We start from the raw sequence: 18837 nt of genomic DNA, 5'->3' as shown, positions 1-18837 counted from the left end.
AATATATATTATATATTATAATATCTTATAATATTCCTCCCTCTCGACTATCTTGCCCACGATATTTGAGAGGGAAAGATCGATCTCTGAGGGCTCGGCGCTCTGTCATCCAGGCAGAACAACTAATTAGGGTGTAGAGCATCGAGTCCTCTGCCGTAGTGCCAGCATAGAGGTGTAGGCTCTTTTCCAATCTCGTGCAGATATTTGCCGAAGTATGCCCGTGAAAACCTACATCAGATGATATATCAGTCCATCCCTTACTTATCCATTTGCGTAGATGAGGCTGAATGGTCCAGCGGCCAGGGGTCAACAGAATCAAGAGTGACTTCTCCTCCCGAATCGTCGTCTTTCTTGCCCTATTCCGTAGAAATCTATGTCCCTCGCTGTTATCTTTACTCCTCGCTCCCTCGCTTTGACGCTCCGATAGACTTCTGCGCATCGACGATTAGATTTATGGGAGGAGTCCCAACGAGAATTACCGCTGTACACGATCCTGTAGATCCGGGCGATTTTTTGCTGTGCGGAATAAACTAGTTACTTTATGCGTTTCTGGCTACAGTCAGGGCCTACACTGATGCTCCGTAAAAAACCACTGAATTAAAAATGATCGCATACAGGCGCCGAATTTTTGCGCATGGATTACTAATATTGGGTAGAAGGCGAATCAGCATATTCGTTAACCTATCCTAGAGATGATTAAAGTGTTCTTCGAACCTCCAGAGCCCATCCAGAATGAGTCCCAAGTACTTCATATGGAGCTAACCCTCGAGAGAGACAACAACCTGTATCTCTGTGAGAGGTGACTTCCAGGAGGTTATCATAAAAAACGTGGCCTCCATTTTATGGGAAGTCACCTCCAGGCCTATCCTCTCGATCCTTCGCCATTCTCATGGAGATGGAAGTCGCTTTGTGTGGAAAATTATGCGCGGTACATAACTTTGTGAAAAGTGTTCAATGTCTTTTAGCATTGAACCTTCGTATCAAATGAAAATCCATTTAAGCACATTTATTTGACGTCATTTAGAGTTAAAATTCATGATAATTGGGCGTTTTTGAAAATTCAGTCATCAAAGTATTGAAACGAATCGCAGCGAGATTTATATAAAGTAAAATTCTTTAGACTTCCGTTTAAAAAATTAATCGGAAATTCATCTCTTTATATCAAATCTTCTTTACATCAACTCGTCATTGAATCAAATCTCTTTTAGATCAACTTGCCGTTAGATCTTTACATCAACTTGCCGTTTGATTAAATTCTCTTCAAAGCAGATGGATCTTTAGAGCAAATTTTTTAGATAAAATTTCTGTACTTGCGCTCCTATCTTCATCTCGCCAGCAGATTTTGAATATTAAATTAATATTTTAAATAACCATAAATGCACATTGTAAATAATACAATCTTTCACTGATACTATTATTGAAATTATATCTCTGTGTTCAAAACGAAAAAATATATCTATTTTAATAATATGTTAAAAATGTTGCATTCACTTCTTTGTTTCTCTGACTGAATTGCGGCTATACGATCAATTTTCCGACATTTTAATTCTTGTCAATACCTCAATAAAGTAAACCCCCCCCCTCCCACAATTCTCTTCTTTTCTCACAAGTAGCAATATAAAAAGGAACAACCCGGAGGAACAGCTTAGTATCAGGCTGCTCCTCGCCCTAATGAAGTGGACTGCAAGGTTCACGAAATGTTGGCATTTTGGATCTGGAATGGATCTGGAGCAAACCAGCGAAACGGTATAATCTTTATATAGAAAGCACTCATGGAAACCTTAAGAATATCAAATACCTCTACAGAGAGTATCCTTGCTAAAATAAACACTTTCAGTAAACTCTTCCCTAAAAAGGTCTTCCCTAGCCAAGAAACTATTATATCAAAAATTTAGCATTCTTAAAACGCTGCAGAGATAATAACATCATCTCAAAATTTCTATAACTCAAGAACCACCTCGGAATTCATAAATCTAAAAATCCTTCATTAAACCAGCTTCATCCTCATCAAAGAACGCATCCACTTCACTACGCTACAAATAGTCCAGAAAACTTTTCCCATAAAACCTTAAACAATTCTTATCTGCTACGTTGCGTACATGATATCTGGCAAACTCGTATTATATACGAAACAAGCCATGAAGATCCACAATCTTCTGAAAGACAGAAACAGAAATGCATAAACCTTGTCCCTCACAAAAATCCACAATCCTCTCTACTTAGTCAAGAATTTCAAAGACCTTTTAAAACACTATTTCTTGCCAAAAGCCCTAACTTCGCAGTGACATCTAGAAAGATTCCAAAGGAAGAAATTATCAGCCAAATAGAATCAACCATCTACTGCCTTCCATCAGAACAAGCAGATAATATCCACAGATAGGTAATCAATATCCTTTTCAAAGCCAAACCCTCTCCACCAAACATCACTAGAGCGATTGGCCCTCCAAGACCTGAACAGGGAGACAGATATCGTGCTTTCAACCGACAAAGACAACACGAAAGTAGTCATGAACATTAGATAAATAGAAGAAAAAGATGAAAAATCTTCTCTCGGACAAAGCACAAAAAGCTTGACAACTAATACAATGCACAAAACACCAAGATCTTGATGGAAAAAAGTAACATTCCTACAAAACCAAATCAACATTAAAACCTACAAATCCACTCCCATCAAGATTATACGGACTATCAAAAAAAAATACACAAACCAAACACCCTCCTCAGACCGATTATCAGTGACATACACTCTCCGACATACAATTTATCCTGCTTCCTGGTACAAACACTACAACCTCTTACTAGAAAATCTGAATCACAATCAACTAACTCAACTTCATACAAAAGATGATCCAAAAAATCCGACTACGTCTCACAGATCTGCTTATTTTGACATAGAATCCCTTTTCACAAATCTCAATAAAAGACACATTAAACATAATATACAGGGTGGACCATTTAAAATTTGGAATTTAATTTGGCTCTAAAAAAAAACGCATGAATATTTTTCAAAGTTTATGGCTTTATTGGAAAGGTAGTACATTGCCATTAAATATGAAATACAATTTCATTCAAATGACTTCCACGGCTGGCTGCACAATATCCCATTCTATCAACCCAATTTTTCAGTACATTTTCAGTACAGTTACATTGTATGGGCGCGTATTTCATCGATGGCAACGTTGATTTCATGTTTTAATTCTTGAATCGTTTCTGATTGGTTAGCGTAACATTCATCCTTGATGGTTCCCCATAAAAAATAGTCCAGCGGAATCAAATCGCAGCTGCAAGGTTGAGCAATTGACATCAACATTTCGGCTGATTATGCGATTTTTGAAGACAGTGCGCAAAAGATCGATTATAGCGTTGGCAAGGTGCGCCGTCCTGTTGAAACCAAATGTCGTCTGTGTCCTCCTCTTCAAATTTGGGAAGCAAGAATTCGTTTAGCAAGGCGCGGTAACGCTCGCCATTGACAGTGACAGCAGCTCCTTGCTCATTTTCGAAGAAAAATGGCCCAATGATGCCGCCAGAAACCACACCAAACAGTCACTCGTTGTGGGTGCATCGGCTTCTCCATGACGACGTGCGGATTCTCTGACCCCCCCAAATACGACAATTCTGCTTGTTCACATAGCCACCGAGATGAAAATGAGCTTTGTCAGAAAAAATGATTTTTCGGTAAAAATGCTCATCTTCAACCAAGCGTTGTTCAGCCCATTGGGTGAACCAAAAACGCATCGGATGCGGCATCAATTCTTGCACTAATTGAACTTTGTACGACTTCATACCGAGGTCTTTATTCAAAATTCTTCTCAAAGAAATGCGTGAAATGTTCAAGTGAACATTTTGTGATCAAGTGAAAGTTTTGAGAACGATGGCGAGTTGATGTTGATAGTTGTTCAAGCACACTCTGAGCAACAGCAGCAATGTTTTCGGTTGACCTTACTGGACGAGCATTTTACGTGAACGAGTTGCTTTATCCAATAAGGATCTAGTTTGCTGAATTCGCTTCATAAATTGATTCACAAACTGCGTTGAAGTCATTTCTTTTCTACCAAATTTTCCACGTAAATTTCTTACAATTTGGGTTGAAGACTCACCATTTTGGAAGTAAGTTTTCAATATCCCAATTTTGTACAAGCGTATAGCGACCCATTTTGTAAATGTCAAACAAAAAACTAAATTTCTGATACGTCATAAATGTTATTACGCCTTTCAAAATAACCGGTAGTTGAAATTTCAAACGCTGGATGGCTCACCCTGTAGGCTTCATATGAAGTCCCCTCCGATCTTATCCTATTAATAGAGTACTGCTTAACAACCACTTACTTCTCCTATATAACAATCACTTTTATGAAAATTATATTAAATTTTAGGTGCAGCAATGGGCTCTCCTATTTTTCTTGTAATCGCCAAGATCTTCATAGAGCATTTTGAGAAAGAGACCCTCAGAAAAACATTCAAAAAAACCAGAAGTTTAGTTTCGTTATGTAGACGATACATTCGTAATATGGAAACACGACAGAGTCGAATTCCGTAAATTCCTTATTTTCCTCGACAATCAGCATCTAAATATCCGCTTCACTATAGACGTAGAGGAAAACGGAAAATTCCCCTTCCTAGATGTTCTTGTCTTTAAGAAAGACGATACCCTAGGCTATTAAATGTACAGAAAACCAACACATAGACAGATACCTACATACTGAGTTGTACCACCTAGCACAAAAACAGTCTGCAATCAATTCACTTATACATAGAGCTTTCACCATTTCTGACAAAGAACAGCTCCAGACAGAACTCAATGACTTAAAATTAGCCTTATAGAAAAATAGACACGACAAAAAAGACAATCAATCAAAACGATCAATAAACGTGCAAACAAGACAACGGTCTCAGACAAAGGATCCTATCTATTCTTCCATATGTCAAAGGAACAACAGATCGGATAGGATATTGAACAAACAATATCCGAACTATCTTTAAACCACCAAAAAAATAGGATGAAAAAATCTTAAGAAAGTCTGAAGGTCAAAGACCTCCATTCAGCTCTGCAGGAGTATACAAAATATTTTATTTCTGCGAGCAAGTATATATTGGAGAAACTGGGAGAATGGTCAATCTACGGATAAAAAAACATCAACGTGATGTCAGGCTAAAACACGTCACGCAATCAGTTATCAGAATATAACATCGAAATCAAATACTGTTTGACAAAACGACCACAATAGCCAACATTACATCATATTTTCCAAGAAAATATAGAGAAGCCAGAGAGATATAAAAACATCCTAACAATCTAAATAGACATAATGATTACATCAATAAACTATCGAAAACCAGTTATTGAAGATTGATCGATTCCCCCCCCCCCCTCCTCTCGACCCACATTTCTCTTCTTATCCCCACCACTCCAAAGTAGCATAATATAAAAAGGAACAGCTCGGAGGAACAGCTCAGTATCAGACTGCTCCTCGCCCTGATGAAGTGGACAAGGTTCACGAAACATTGGCATTCTAAGAATAGTTCTGGACACGGGGGGGGGGGGGAAACCCGCGAAACGAATAATCTTTATATATAAAGCACCTGTAGAAGCCTCAATAAAGTATTAAAATAATATACTAGATTTATTAAGCAATGTTAAAATCAATTTGGCAGTCAAAATGTTAAAATAAAATAAAATACAATAAATAAAAATGGTTCAAATAATTAAATAAATTAAACAATAGATAAGATTAAGAACTTCTCAGGATAATGTATGAATAACAATATTATTGTATTATAAACAATCTAAATTCGGACATTTCGAACCTATCGAGTCCTCTTTATTGTTAAGAAATAAATTTAAATGTTACAGGTAACTACGCAAGATGTTCAATCATTAAAATATAAAAAGAGCATGTTGTACTCGCATGTTGGAAAAAATAATTGTGGCAAGATACGGCCTAAATTCCAGCAGCTTACATCAGAAATTGTTGTTAGTCGATTCCAGAAGTCACATACATATGAGATCTAATATACCGCGAACTTTTTCTCAAACAATGGATTGATACAGTGAAATTAATGTAATAAAGTTGCACACATGCTTCTCATTCATATTCTTTTTGCAATTATAACAAACAATAATTATCTTACATTAATAACATTATGTGTTGTACTTAATGATACCAAAAAATAATTATGTCGCTACATAACTATATTTTACATTTAAAAAATTAAACATCAATTATTAAAAATAATTACAACAAAAAATAAATACTTGCTAATTAACTTAAATCATCCAAATTAATTGAAAAAAATTGAATACTAAAAGTTATTATAAAATACAGCAGTAACACGGGTCTCAATACTATCAAACTCTGAGATGTAATGCTAAATCGTTCGACAGTTGAAAATCCTGCCATCTAACAAAGTAGTAATAGAAATGACGTAAGAAGGATATTAGGAGGGGGAATTCAACGTATGTAGGAAGGGATTGTAAGAGAGATGGATATGTATCAGGCAGTGAATCAGTATCCATCTGTCTATTCAATACATACTTTTATTTTTTGATATGTCATTTCAGAAATAATTCTTTGTTTATAGTAAAGCTCATTGTCCAAAATTTCCACTTCTTCTCATTTGAATTCAAACTAGTGCGAATTAAAACTAGAAAGTAAAAAATTACTGATGGAGACCTTGTTCTCTTGTTAATATCACATCGATGTTCATTTATTCTAGTTTATAATCTCCTTTTTGCCTGACCAACATAACTAGCCTCACAATCTGAGCATTCGATTTTATAAACTACACCTTGTTTTTAGAAATGATCTAACGGTCCTTTCCCCTGTGTATATATTTCTTTAGGATATTAGATTGTTAGTGTACGTGAAAGTTGTCTTAAGATGTTTGTCAAAAGCTGTAGACATAGGTGTATAAGCTTAAATCCGCTGTTTGCTCATAGGTGGCATTAGTGAGCGTACAAAGCTACCCTGGGCACACAACACACTTTTTTTTATGTGTTTGACATCTGTTTTTAACAACAACATACATTTTTTCTTTCGTAATCAGTCTAATTTTTTGCTAAAAAAAAACATATGCGGGAAGCTTTGCTTTTCAATTTGAAGAAATCGGCTGCCGAATCGCATCGAATGCTTGTGGAGGCCTATGGCGACAATGCTTTATCGAAAACAACGTGCAGAGATTGGTTTCGCCGGTTCAATGACGACAATTTTGACCTGAGTGACAAGAAGCGTGAAAATCGGCCCAAGAAGGTTGAGGACAATTGCAGGCTCTTTTGAACGAGGATGATACCCAAGCGCAAAAAATGTTTGCCGAGCAATTGGGTGTTTCTCAAGCCATTTTCATGCGGCTACATGCCATGGGGAAGGTTCAAAAGATCGGAAAATGAGTGCTGCATGAACTGAACGATAGGCAGATGGAGCGACGCCAAAACACATGTCAAATTCTGCTTGCCAGACAAAAAAGAAAGTCGTTCCTGCATCGGATTGTGACAGGCGATGAAAAGTGGATCTATTTTCAGAATCCTATACGCAAGAAATCTTGGGTTGATCCCGCCCAACCATCAATATTTTCCTCAAGACCAAATCGCTTCGGACGGAAGACGATGCTGTGCGTTTGGTGGGATCAGGAGGGTGTCATCTACTACGAGCTGTTAAAACCTGATGAAACTGTTAATGCTCACCGCTACTACCAACAACTGATCAAATTGCACCGTGCTCTGCGTAAAAAAAGGCCGCATTATCGGAAAAGACATGACAAGTTGATTTTCCTCCACGACAACGTACCATCGCACACGTCAACAATAGTCCAAAACTATTTGGAGACACTCAACTGGAAAGTGCTATCCTTTCCCGCTTACTCATCAGACCTGGCACCTTCTGATTATCACCTGTTTTCGTCGATGGCTACGCGCTCGCTGAGCGGCGCTTCGATTCTTACGAAGACGTCCGAAAATGGCTTGATGAGTGGTTTGCCTCGAAAGATGAGGAATTTTTTTGGCATGGTATACACAAATTGCCTGAAAGATGGGAAAAAATATAGTTAGCGAGGGCAAGTACTTTGAATAAATTTGTTTTTGCTTCCTAGGAAAAAAAAATGTGTTTTTCTGACTAAAAAACAGCGGATTTAAGCTTATACATCTGGTAAAGTTCTCAGAAATGGATTTTACAAACGAAATAATAAAATATTTTTTGTTTTTATTAAGTAACTTTGTATTAGGTTGGGAATAGCAGTGAAATAGGCCTTTGTCTAATTGCAGAAAAAAATAAAAGCAAGTGAATAGCCATTATCTAAAAGAATGCTTATAGTATCTTCGAAATTTTTTGGTAATATTACGGATGAGAAAATAAAAAAATTCTGTCCAACATCCCATACACTACACCTTTTTTATGACAAATAGAATGATTCGAATAGAAGCTGAAATATTCAATGACGTCGGTTTCGAAAATCGGTTAAAAATAATAAAATGGTCATGTAATATCACTGTGACATCCAAAAAATTGAGTCAGTTGTCATTACTAATTTCGATAGTGAATTGTAATCTTTCTTGCATAGAATTAAAAGTGTCTAATATGTAATTAATTGTGGAGCTGCCAAGATAATGTCATCCACATATCTGTAATATAAAGGCAATTGTAATGACAACCTCTCCATAGCCTGTTTTTTTAAATCTTACAAAACTATTTCTGCTGTAATAGGGGACAAAGGCGATCCCATCGGTGTGTCATATATCTGTAGAACAAACTATGAAAGACAAAAAATGTAGAATTAAAAATAAAATTCGTAGCAATCATAAATTCTTCCTGTTATTTTTGTATTATTCGCTATAATTCCATCTTTTGGTTCTACTTTTCTATGCTAAATCAATCGAAACATTAATAAAGAGCGAAATCACATCCAATGAAGCTAAAATATAAATCTGAAAATATCTTCAAACTGACTCATGTATTTTTTATTACATTCTACACATTTTTGACAATAATTTGGACGGTGTATTTTTCTTACGAAAATAATAACTGCGATCTTACAGATCTTCACAAAATCTTTCACAAATTTTTAACAATTGGTCAGCAAATTGTTTGTGAGTAATTAATGTCTTCCATTCAACATTCATTAAGATCGCTACACAAGTTGAAACACATTATAGCATGATTTTTTATTTCTACGATGATAATTAATTTTAAGTGTAAAGAGGAGAATATCTGAAGATGGCTTAATCTAAGCCGAAACATGTAATAATATCTCAATTTTCCATTAAGTATATTTAACTCCTATTAATATTTTTTTACGTTTATATTTTAAGAATCGAATTTATTTACTTTTTTTATCGTCATATTATTATTCAAAATATTTTCCATTCAGTTCTACCAATCCGTTCAGCTCTACCAATTGGAAACTATTTTCCACATGACTATGTGTTACTGTTTTCTTTAATGATGTAATATAAAAAACAAGAGAGATTGTAGACTATTAATCTGAACGTTCTGTTCATGGATTTTAGGCGCGCTGTAATATCTAGGGATAGTTGCATCGGTAATGAGAAGCCTTTTATATGTTAATTTTAATAAATTTTTTGATCTTCCATCTTATAGTATATTGCGTTAAATTATTAAGCTTTCTCGTGGGGTGTTAATATACGTTCTCATCTGAAAGCATATTTTCTGATCATAAACAAGTCTGTCAATAGCAATGGTGATATTCCCCTTATCTGCCTCAGTGAAAAATAAATCCGGGTGATCTTTAATAAATTTTTTAGTAATTTTAATCCATTTAATTAATATAATCTCATCACAATTCAACGATGGATTATTATGGTGTAGTCTATTTAATATAATAACTGAATGATTTCTAATGTAGTTAACTATATATTATTTGGACGATTAGATACATTGTTCTCAATTTGTTTTATAAATTTTATTATAGTTTCTTCTTTGTTATCTTGAATCAAAGGCAATCCAAATCGTTCATCTAGTTGTAATAAATATTGGACATCATGTGGAACATCAACATCACTTAAATTGACAAACTATTTCTCATGTACCCTGTCTAATGGATTAACAGTATCAAATTAATTTTAAAAAATTATACGAATCTCTGAATTCCAGTTTTCCTTTTCACAAAATTCTGTTGAATGCTATCAAACAAATGTTTTGTTATACTTAAGATTCAAAAAATTAATATTGTGTTTTAAATATCTATTTAAATGTTCGAAACCGACGTCATCGGATAGATATCTCAGCTTCCATTCGAATCAATCTACTTGTCATAAAAAAAATGTAGTGTATGGTATGATGGATAGAATTTTTTTACTTTCCCATCCGTAATATCACTAAAAAAATTTCGAAGATACTATAAGCATTCTTTTAGATAATGGCTATCTATTTGCTTGTATTTTTTCCACAATTAGACAATTGTGGAAAACAATTGTGGTTTAATTCTACTACTATCCCCACTCTAATACAAGGTTACTTAATAAAAAATATTTCAATATCCCGTTTATAAAATCCATCTATAAGAGTTTTATGTCTATAGCTTTTGACGAGCATCTAAAGACAGCTTTCACCATATCTAACAACTTAAAGAAATTTATACACAGGGGAAAAGATCGTTTAGATTATTTCTCAAAACAGGATGTTTATAAAATTGAATGCTCAGATTGTAAAGCTAGTTATGTTGATCAGGCAAAAAGAAGATTACAAACTGAACAAATGAACATCTAGAACAAATGAACATCAATCTGATATTAACAAGGAAACAAAGTTTCCATCAGTAATTTCTGACTATCGTACTAGTTTTAATCATGAATGCAAGTGGGAAAAAGTCGAAATTTTGGACAATGAGCCTATATATTACTATAAAAAAAGAATTATTTCTGAAATGATTCACATTAAAAAGCAAAAATATGGATTGAATAGACAGACGGACCGATCCGTTGCCTGATATATATCTACCTCTCTTACAATTCTTTCTTTCTTGTTGAATTCGCCTTTCTAGTATCCTTCCTACGTCATTTCTGTCACCACTTCCCTTGTTAAATGGCAAGATCATTTCAAATGTTCTAACATCACAATTCAGAGTTTGACAGTATTCAGACTCGTTTGATATATTATTGTATTTTATAATTATTTTTAGTATTGTACAATTTTTTTCAATTAATTTGAATTAATCGATTTAAGTTAATTAGCAGGTATTTACTATTTATTTTTATATTTTGTGTAATTATTTTTAATAATTGACGTTCAATTTCTTTAATGTAAAATATAGTCATAATGACACAATTATTTTTTGATATCATTAAATACAATGTTAACAGTGTAAGGTAATTATTTTGTATATTGTAGTTGCAGGAAGAACATGAAAAAAGCATGTATGCATCTTTATTACATTAATTTCATTGTATCAATCCATTGTAAATTTGAGAAAAAGCTAACGGTATAATAGACCTCATACAAGTATGTGACTTTTGCATCGACTAGCAACAATTTCAAAATGTAAAATTGCTTGAATCTAAGCCGTATCTTGTCACAATTATTCTTTTCAACATGCGAGTACAACATGCGCTTTTTATATTTTGATGATTGAACATCTTGCATAGTTATCGATAACATTTTAAAATTTATTTTTTATCATTGAAGAGAACCCGATAGGGGTCATAACATCTGCACGAATTTAAATTGTTTATAATTTTGTCACATATTATCCTGAATGGTTCTTAGCCCTATATTGTATTATTTAAAATAAAATACTTTGTTATGTCATTATTAAATTTTTGCACAGTTTCTAAAAATTTAGAAACAAAATCTGCTTGCAAATCTTTCATTCGTGTACTATAGTATCATATTACATAAATATGTGCTGATATAATATTAATCGTAAAATATTTGCAATAGTTTGTGGACTTTAATTTATCCAACGCATTAGCGTTTCTATCATTCGCTGCAGTAAAACTGATTCAAACATTTACATACGCATGGTATGGCACTATCCTCATAAATGCGGTAAGTTATAACATAATCTGATATATAATGATTACTATAATTCAAAATTAATCATTTCGGATATATGCGTTTAGGGAGATGACTTTCGTAAAGGAATATACTTTGCTGAATGGCCTAATTCTAATCTCGATCATCATATGAGAACAAACATTATTCTGATGATGATGCAAAAACCTATGACTATAAACACATTTTTTTCTCCAGTCGATGTAATCATGTTCACGAATGTAAGTATTTTAATTATAATCGAATAAATTATATAATAATTGAATAAATTTGAGTGAGCGCTTATGACTCTCAAATCGTTTTCACATTTATCGCACTAATTTAAAACAAAATTAGTAAAGTTTTATATTTTAGTTCTGTAGAAATAGAAGATTTACAATTATTGAGAAATAGGTAAAAAATTTGTATTCAAAACTCTTCAACAAAAAACTAAAAACTAAAATTATTTTAAAATAGAATCTATATATTATAGCATTTTTGGATTTAAAACAAATAAAAATTAAAACATTTTAATTGCTATTATATCAATTATGTCAATTAAAAATTAAGTAATTATGCATAATACAATAGGACCGATTTTACAGATATCAATGACCTTGACATATATTATCAAGGATATTCTTCTGAATAACTTAGAAAAAGCCGTCATTAGTTGTTCTTTAAATATTGTAATTATTAATAAAATGAATCAAACATGATTTTCTGACGTTTAAAAAGGTATCCATCTATCGTCCTGATATTTGACTATTTCAGATTACATTTTTCGCATTGCTTTTATGGTCTTGTACTTCCGTTGGATGCATTCCGAGTTGTGCATAAAACGCATAAATTGCATTATTATTACACAGCATTCGAAATCGTTCTATTTAGTCAATACGCATGGAAATTCTTTAGTCATTCGAAACGATTTTCTGCAACAAGTTATAAAAATAATAAGACTTCAAAATATTATATTTTTAATGTTGTATTATATTACACTGTCCGACACTGATTTTGTCTTTGCGAAATATCCATCAGTGAAGAATATAATAAAGCTCATCAAAGCCTACATCAACTGTTTGGATGCACAAAAGTTCTTTATTTTCATGTGATTGTAACAAAATGAATAAAATACATTTCCTTCAATTCGGGTCTTTATCAATATAAAATATAAATCGAAATTACATAAGTAACGCATTCCAAGAAGATTCCTGACAATTTAGCTCATTCTTCTTTATCCAAATGCTAAATTAGCTATGTAATGAACATCAAATGATTATCAAAAATATTAACTTATACAATAATAATATAAAAACTTACCAAAGTATTACTTACTAAAGTATTATAAAACCAAAGTCATATATATTGCATCAATAAGTAGAATCATATTGCTTATCAGATTGTTAGATTTGCTATGTAGTCATTCAAAAGAAACACGAAAAACGAAAAATTAGAGAATCATTAAAATCATTTATCTGAATTTTTATTTTATTAGCTTACATGTAAACGTTTCTCGCGACTCGACGTAAAGGTCTTGTGGTGTCGACAGAGATGAGAGTTAAAATAATAAAGTCATGTAGTTATTGAAATAAAAATAGAAATAAGAACAAAGAGGGGAAGACAATGTCACAATTCCGTAAACAAATTCATATATAATAGGTTTAAAGAATACGTATCATTCTACAAATTCAAACTCTGTTTTTGTTGCTTTATATGGATTCTGAAATCAGTCTTTTATTAAGCACCTTTCTTCGTCTAATATCTTCACATTTTCCCAATCCAAATCATGCTGATGACTAATTCTATATTCTATTATTATGGATTGCTGTGTAGTGTTTCAATTTATGTGATTTCTTGTTTATTTATGCATGTCTTCAAATATCAACAATTGTTCTTACTTTTAAAGAAAGATTGCGAAATACAATTTCCAACTTTTTGACTTTGAAAACAATGCTACCCTTGAAATTTGCTTATCACGACATATTTCCAAAAAAATTGGGATAATATAGGCAAAAAATGATGATTATGTTCATACGAGGATTCGTCCGTGCAAAAATAAAGATTGGAATTTTTCCGTTTTTCTCTAGATGGGTTATTACGGACATTTCGGATTGATTCCAAATTGAGCGGAAAGTTTCCGACACCTCTCGAGCTGGCAAAATGTCGATTCCAATCGGAATGAGAATCAATCAGCGATAATATACCAATAGTTTCTTCTATCATACACTAATAAAAGAATGGCTAAATATGGCACAGTTATTGTTTTTATTGTCTGCTTACAGTCAATAAAAAATATTATACCATATTTTATCATTTAAATTATTATTATATTAATATAATTATTGCAGCACCCAATCTTTTTTTCTGTGTAAAAATGACATGCTTTTGGAGGTTATATGAAATTGCTTTTCTCGTGGTACTGTTACTTTAGAAAAATTTATTTGAAGTAAAGAATAAATTATAACCTTCTGTCCTTCTCTTTTCGCTTACGTTTATTCCGAGCTAGAAGAATAGGCGGAAAGCTTATTCCACTCGTAAACCAGCAAAAACGCATGAATGGAATCGCAGTCGGAAACTCGCTAATAGGAATGTCGCGTTTCAAGAGTGATTACACAGTTTAGCTAATGCATTTCAAAATTCAATAAAATTAGACTTATTCGACGCATTTTTGCATAAAATGAACGAATCTGATAAAAAAGTATCGCTCTGCCCCGCGAATCGAAATATTAACTGTTAAAGTTGACAGATACTCAGATTTGGAAATCACATTAATGGTATCCTATATAGCACCAATATTGCGGAAAGTTTTCAGAAATGTTTCAACGTTTCACATCTCATGTGCAACAATTCCAAAAGGATTCTGCAATATGCCATATAAAATATTTTAATAGAAATGTTTCTAAATTATAGGCAATAAATTGAAAAACATTTAAACAGAACAAAAAATCATGATGTTAAAATGGCTTCTCGATATTTACTAAAAGTCATTTTTTTAATCAATCACAATTCAATTTAACGTCATAACATTTTAACGTTATTGCGACTTATTCTATTTTAATTGCGAAAAACTTTTGTATATGAATAATGATATTGTGCGGAAACTGCAAGTGTGATTTTTTTTAATAGCGATTAATGTACAGGATGCTTCTGATACCTACACATCAGTAAGTTAGATTGCCCATCTGCCTATGGGCAAAGGCATGCTTTACTGATAATGCAGAATAAGATTAAATCGCAAAAAAAATCCGGTGAGGAATGAAACAAACGAAATTGAATTTTACATCCTGGTATAATGTTAAATTCAATAATATGATATAAAATATGTATTTAATAATATAAATATCTGACTTAATTTAACATAAATGAAATTTAATAAATATTTAATATATAATATATAATTAGTTAAAGAGCGCATCGCGCTCTCATCACTTGCAAGTGACCATGAGTCAATGCAGCGGTATCCGGCGGATTTTTTTGCCGAGAACGATGCGTTTGAACGAAGTGCAGTGACATTGTTGTGCATTATCCCCCTTTCCTCAAACAGTGCCTGAATTAGAGGAACTTCTTCTTAACGGACGTACATACTGTTCTGTCGCCATTGAATCATATGTGCCATTTGGCATCTGCTGATTTGATTATATTGTCATGTGGACTGCGAAATGCTATACACCTACCATGTGTCTCGGTTCAACCTCCAATGATATCGACAGGAATGGTAAGGATTGGTTTGGCAAGTTGCAATTTTAGCCATCCATTCTCCGTTTTCATTGTCAGTTTGTAGGAGCGACGGTAAGGTGATCGGCATATTTTTCCGCGGAGGCGGTACAGTGATACCAGCTATGAAGATAATTATTCACGTCTCTCTTAGATTGCAACAATTGTTGCAACTTATTCCATCAGAAAACTATTTAATTTATAATACTGTGGCATACTAAAAAATATTTTTATTTACTGTTTTTATTTGCTGTGTTCTTTTTTTTTAAAGGTTATCATGTCGCAAAAATATAAAAGAAAAACTGAGAGGAAAAATATGATGTAATGGAGCGAGCTGCTCAACTTGAAATTGACAATCCTTTCAAAACGATATTTCGTGAGACAAATATCAGAAAAATTTAACATTACTCGAATCTGTTTCGGTACGTTGTAAAAAAAAGAAACACTCCAATACCCCAAACCGTCTTATAGATCATGTAACTTGCAGTTGGTCAAGTATTTTTGGAAGAACAAGGAATCGCTGCAATGGCAATATGTTTGATCCTTCAACAAACGAAGTTTGGAAACTTGCTGATGAATGTGCCGCGCTTTTTAATTTAATATTCCGAACTATTAGAAGAAAAACATATTTGCAGCTCAGATTGTTTCTCAGCTTTTATGCTGAGACAACACAATGCTGATCTCTCGATTAGATAACCTGAAGCAACAAATTTAGTCAGATATATCTCATTTAATAAGCAGAATATGATTGTTTTTTTATCGCTAGTACTCTCCAGAAATCATCCTACCATGTTAACCTTTTGCTGCACGATGTTGCATATAATGCAACATTTTTTTCTCTTTCGTTTTATGATTCTCAAACTCCGCTCTTAAGATTTCTGCACATGCAATAAATTGTTATATGATCCTCAGATACTACTTTAATAACAAGTTAGGTACAACAGCTTTTATTTTGCAACTTGAATTAGTTATAAACAAATTGAACGCAAAAAGATCCTATTTTTTTTAAGAAAAAAATCGTTCCTGAAAAATTTTGATTAATACCTATGCTAAAAAGTATATGTATGTATGTATGTATATATATATATATATATATATATATATATATATATATTGTTACATCCAGACCCCCCAGGATTCATTTATTTCAAAAGGAACAAAGAATTAACAGGGAGCCGAGGAAGGACGCAACTGATACTATTCTTGTGTTTATCGCTCTGAGGCGGCAGCTACTTGATTATGTCCCAAATATATGAGTCAACATCGATACGCGACGCTATTCAAGATAGTACATCTATCGGTCCTCTTTTAGATCAAGGAACTTAATCCTTTTGACTAGGAACCTGTATTGGACCTGTACGATCTTTGTCTAGATGCAGTGAATCGGAAGGGTGGCGAAATAAATGATAATTGATTTTACAAAAAAATAATTGGTTACATTTATTTACTACGATATGCGTTTATGTATGTAGGTGTCTGTATGTATACATTTATGTACGATAATTATAATAATGTTAAGATTAAGCTAATATGAATTAAAATAAATGTTTAGAAAGACTATGAATCAAGTAACAACAAATATATAAATATAAGAAATAAATATAATTATCATAATCTAACGCAAATAATAAATATTTTAAATCGATGAAGGGTTTGAGGGAAGATAAATTGCCTTGTGTTTGTTCCGCCAGACATTTATTAAAATTTTCTCTTGTTAATGCCCACGACGTAGAAGGAGAAAATAATTCCGAAGAGAAGGGAGAAGAGATAGATTTTCCAGTTATGATTTGGTTCTAGGGAGAGTAACTGTGGGTTACTTAAAGGGTTTTATTGCTTAGGTACGGAAAAGAAGAATCATTTGAAACGTTTTAGCGCTTAAGTAATTCAGAGCAGAGAAGACATCAATTACTTGAAGCATTTTACCGCTTAAGTAATTTGTTAGAAGAAAGAATAGACAGAATAGTCTGTGGTTAAAGGGAGAATAGATCGAGGAGGAATGAGGGAGTGAGAAAATATCGATGGTCATATAACCTTGCAATTAAAGTAACATGAGGAAGAAAAAAGAGAAAAAAGAAGGAATTTGTTCTTACTGTTTGCTGGAAGTGGCAAATTACAACGAGAATGCTTGGTAGTGATGGCTCTTAACTTAAGATGAAAGATCTTCAAGATAGATTGTTAATTTTAATTGGATTGCACTGAGTTGAGAACCTATTAAATTTGTCGACTGATTTTGAATGTCACTTCGAAAGATTTTTTTTATGACTGACTGAAAAATTTTTATGGCCGATTGCTCAAAAAGTTTCTTGGTAACTAACTGATCGAAAAGTTTTTTTGTGACTGACTGGTCGAAAAGTTTTTTTGTGACTAACTGCGTTTTTCCGAAGGACATCTATATATATCGAGATGTGATGCAATTCGGTACTTGGACTTATAGGTGATTCATCTTTATTTTGCAAAGGTTCCCAATTATTTCGAAAGAATAGGAATGATTAATGTGTTTTCGTTTTATATGTGAGTCAGAAAAAAGCTTATCTGTGAGTTATAGAGCCATACATGCGCTTTCAATCGAACACTAATTATTTTCCTTTAATTGATGTTCAATCATTTATAATAAACAAAATCAATATTCGATCTGCCATGCTATTAGTGACCCCATTATTCGCATTTGAGAGAAAAACAGATTTTCTCCACGAAAGAAAAGAATTATGGAATCGTCAAGACATAACACCTTAGACAAATGTTGGGGATGCACAACATTTACAATTTAATATTGTCAATGATTAATTCTTTTCTTTTTGTGGTTGTTAATTAATAGATTTCAAGTGGATTATTGCGTATCTACTTAAACATTAAGGAAACTGATAATATTTTTCTCTCTTCCTTTTGATAAGAAGCAGGAAGGAATGACAAGGTGATCTCCAAAATTCCTTCTTGAATTTCTTCTTCTTATAAGTATACTTCTTATAAGTATATGTATACATATGTGTGTACATGTTTTTTCTTTTACATTTGGGGGGAGCAAAGAATATCAAGATTTTCATATCATGATTTTTGATACTTTATCTATATTCTTTCGTACTCCCTTTAAGTATTTGACAGAAAAAAAGGAAGAAGGAGGAATACATATCCTTTTTCTAGAAATATA

General features: G+C 32.9%; 1 protein-coding gene across 1 annotated transcript in view; it reads left to right on the top strand.

Moving 5' to 3' along the window:
* Positions 1–18837, top strand: part of LOC108685202 (odorant receptor 49a-like) — a 170142-nt gene that overhangs the window by 134953 nt on the left and 16352 nt on the right. The window contains exons 3-4 of the mRNA XM_018189892.1: positions 11886–11993; positions 12068–12220. Coding sequence (XP_018045381.1) covers positions 11886–11993; positions 12068–12220 — 261 coding nt within the window. The remainder of the gene's footprint in view (positions 1–11885; positions 11994–12067; positions 12221–18837) is intronic.

This window comes from Atta colombica, unplaced genomic scaffold (assembly GCF_001594045.1).
Source record: "Atta colombica isolate Treedump-2 unplaced genomic scaffold, Acol1.0 scaffold147, whole genome shotgun sequence".
Taxonomy (NCBI): Eukaryota; Metazoa; Arthropoda; class Insecta; order Hymenoptera; family Formicidae; genus Atta; species Atta colombica.
This window is presented reverse-complemented; position numbering and strand designations above follow the sequence as displayed.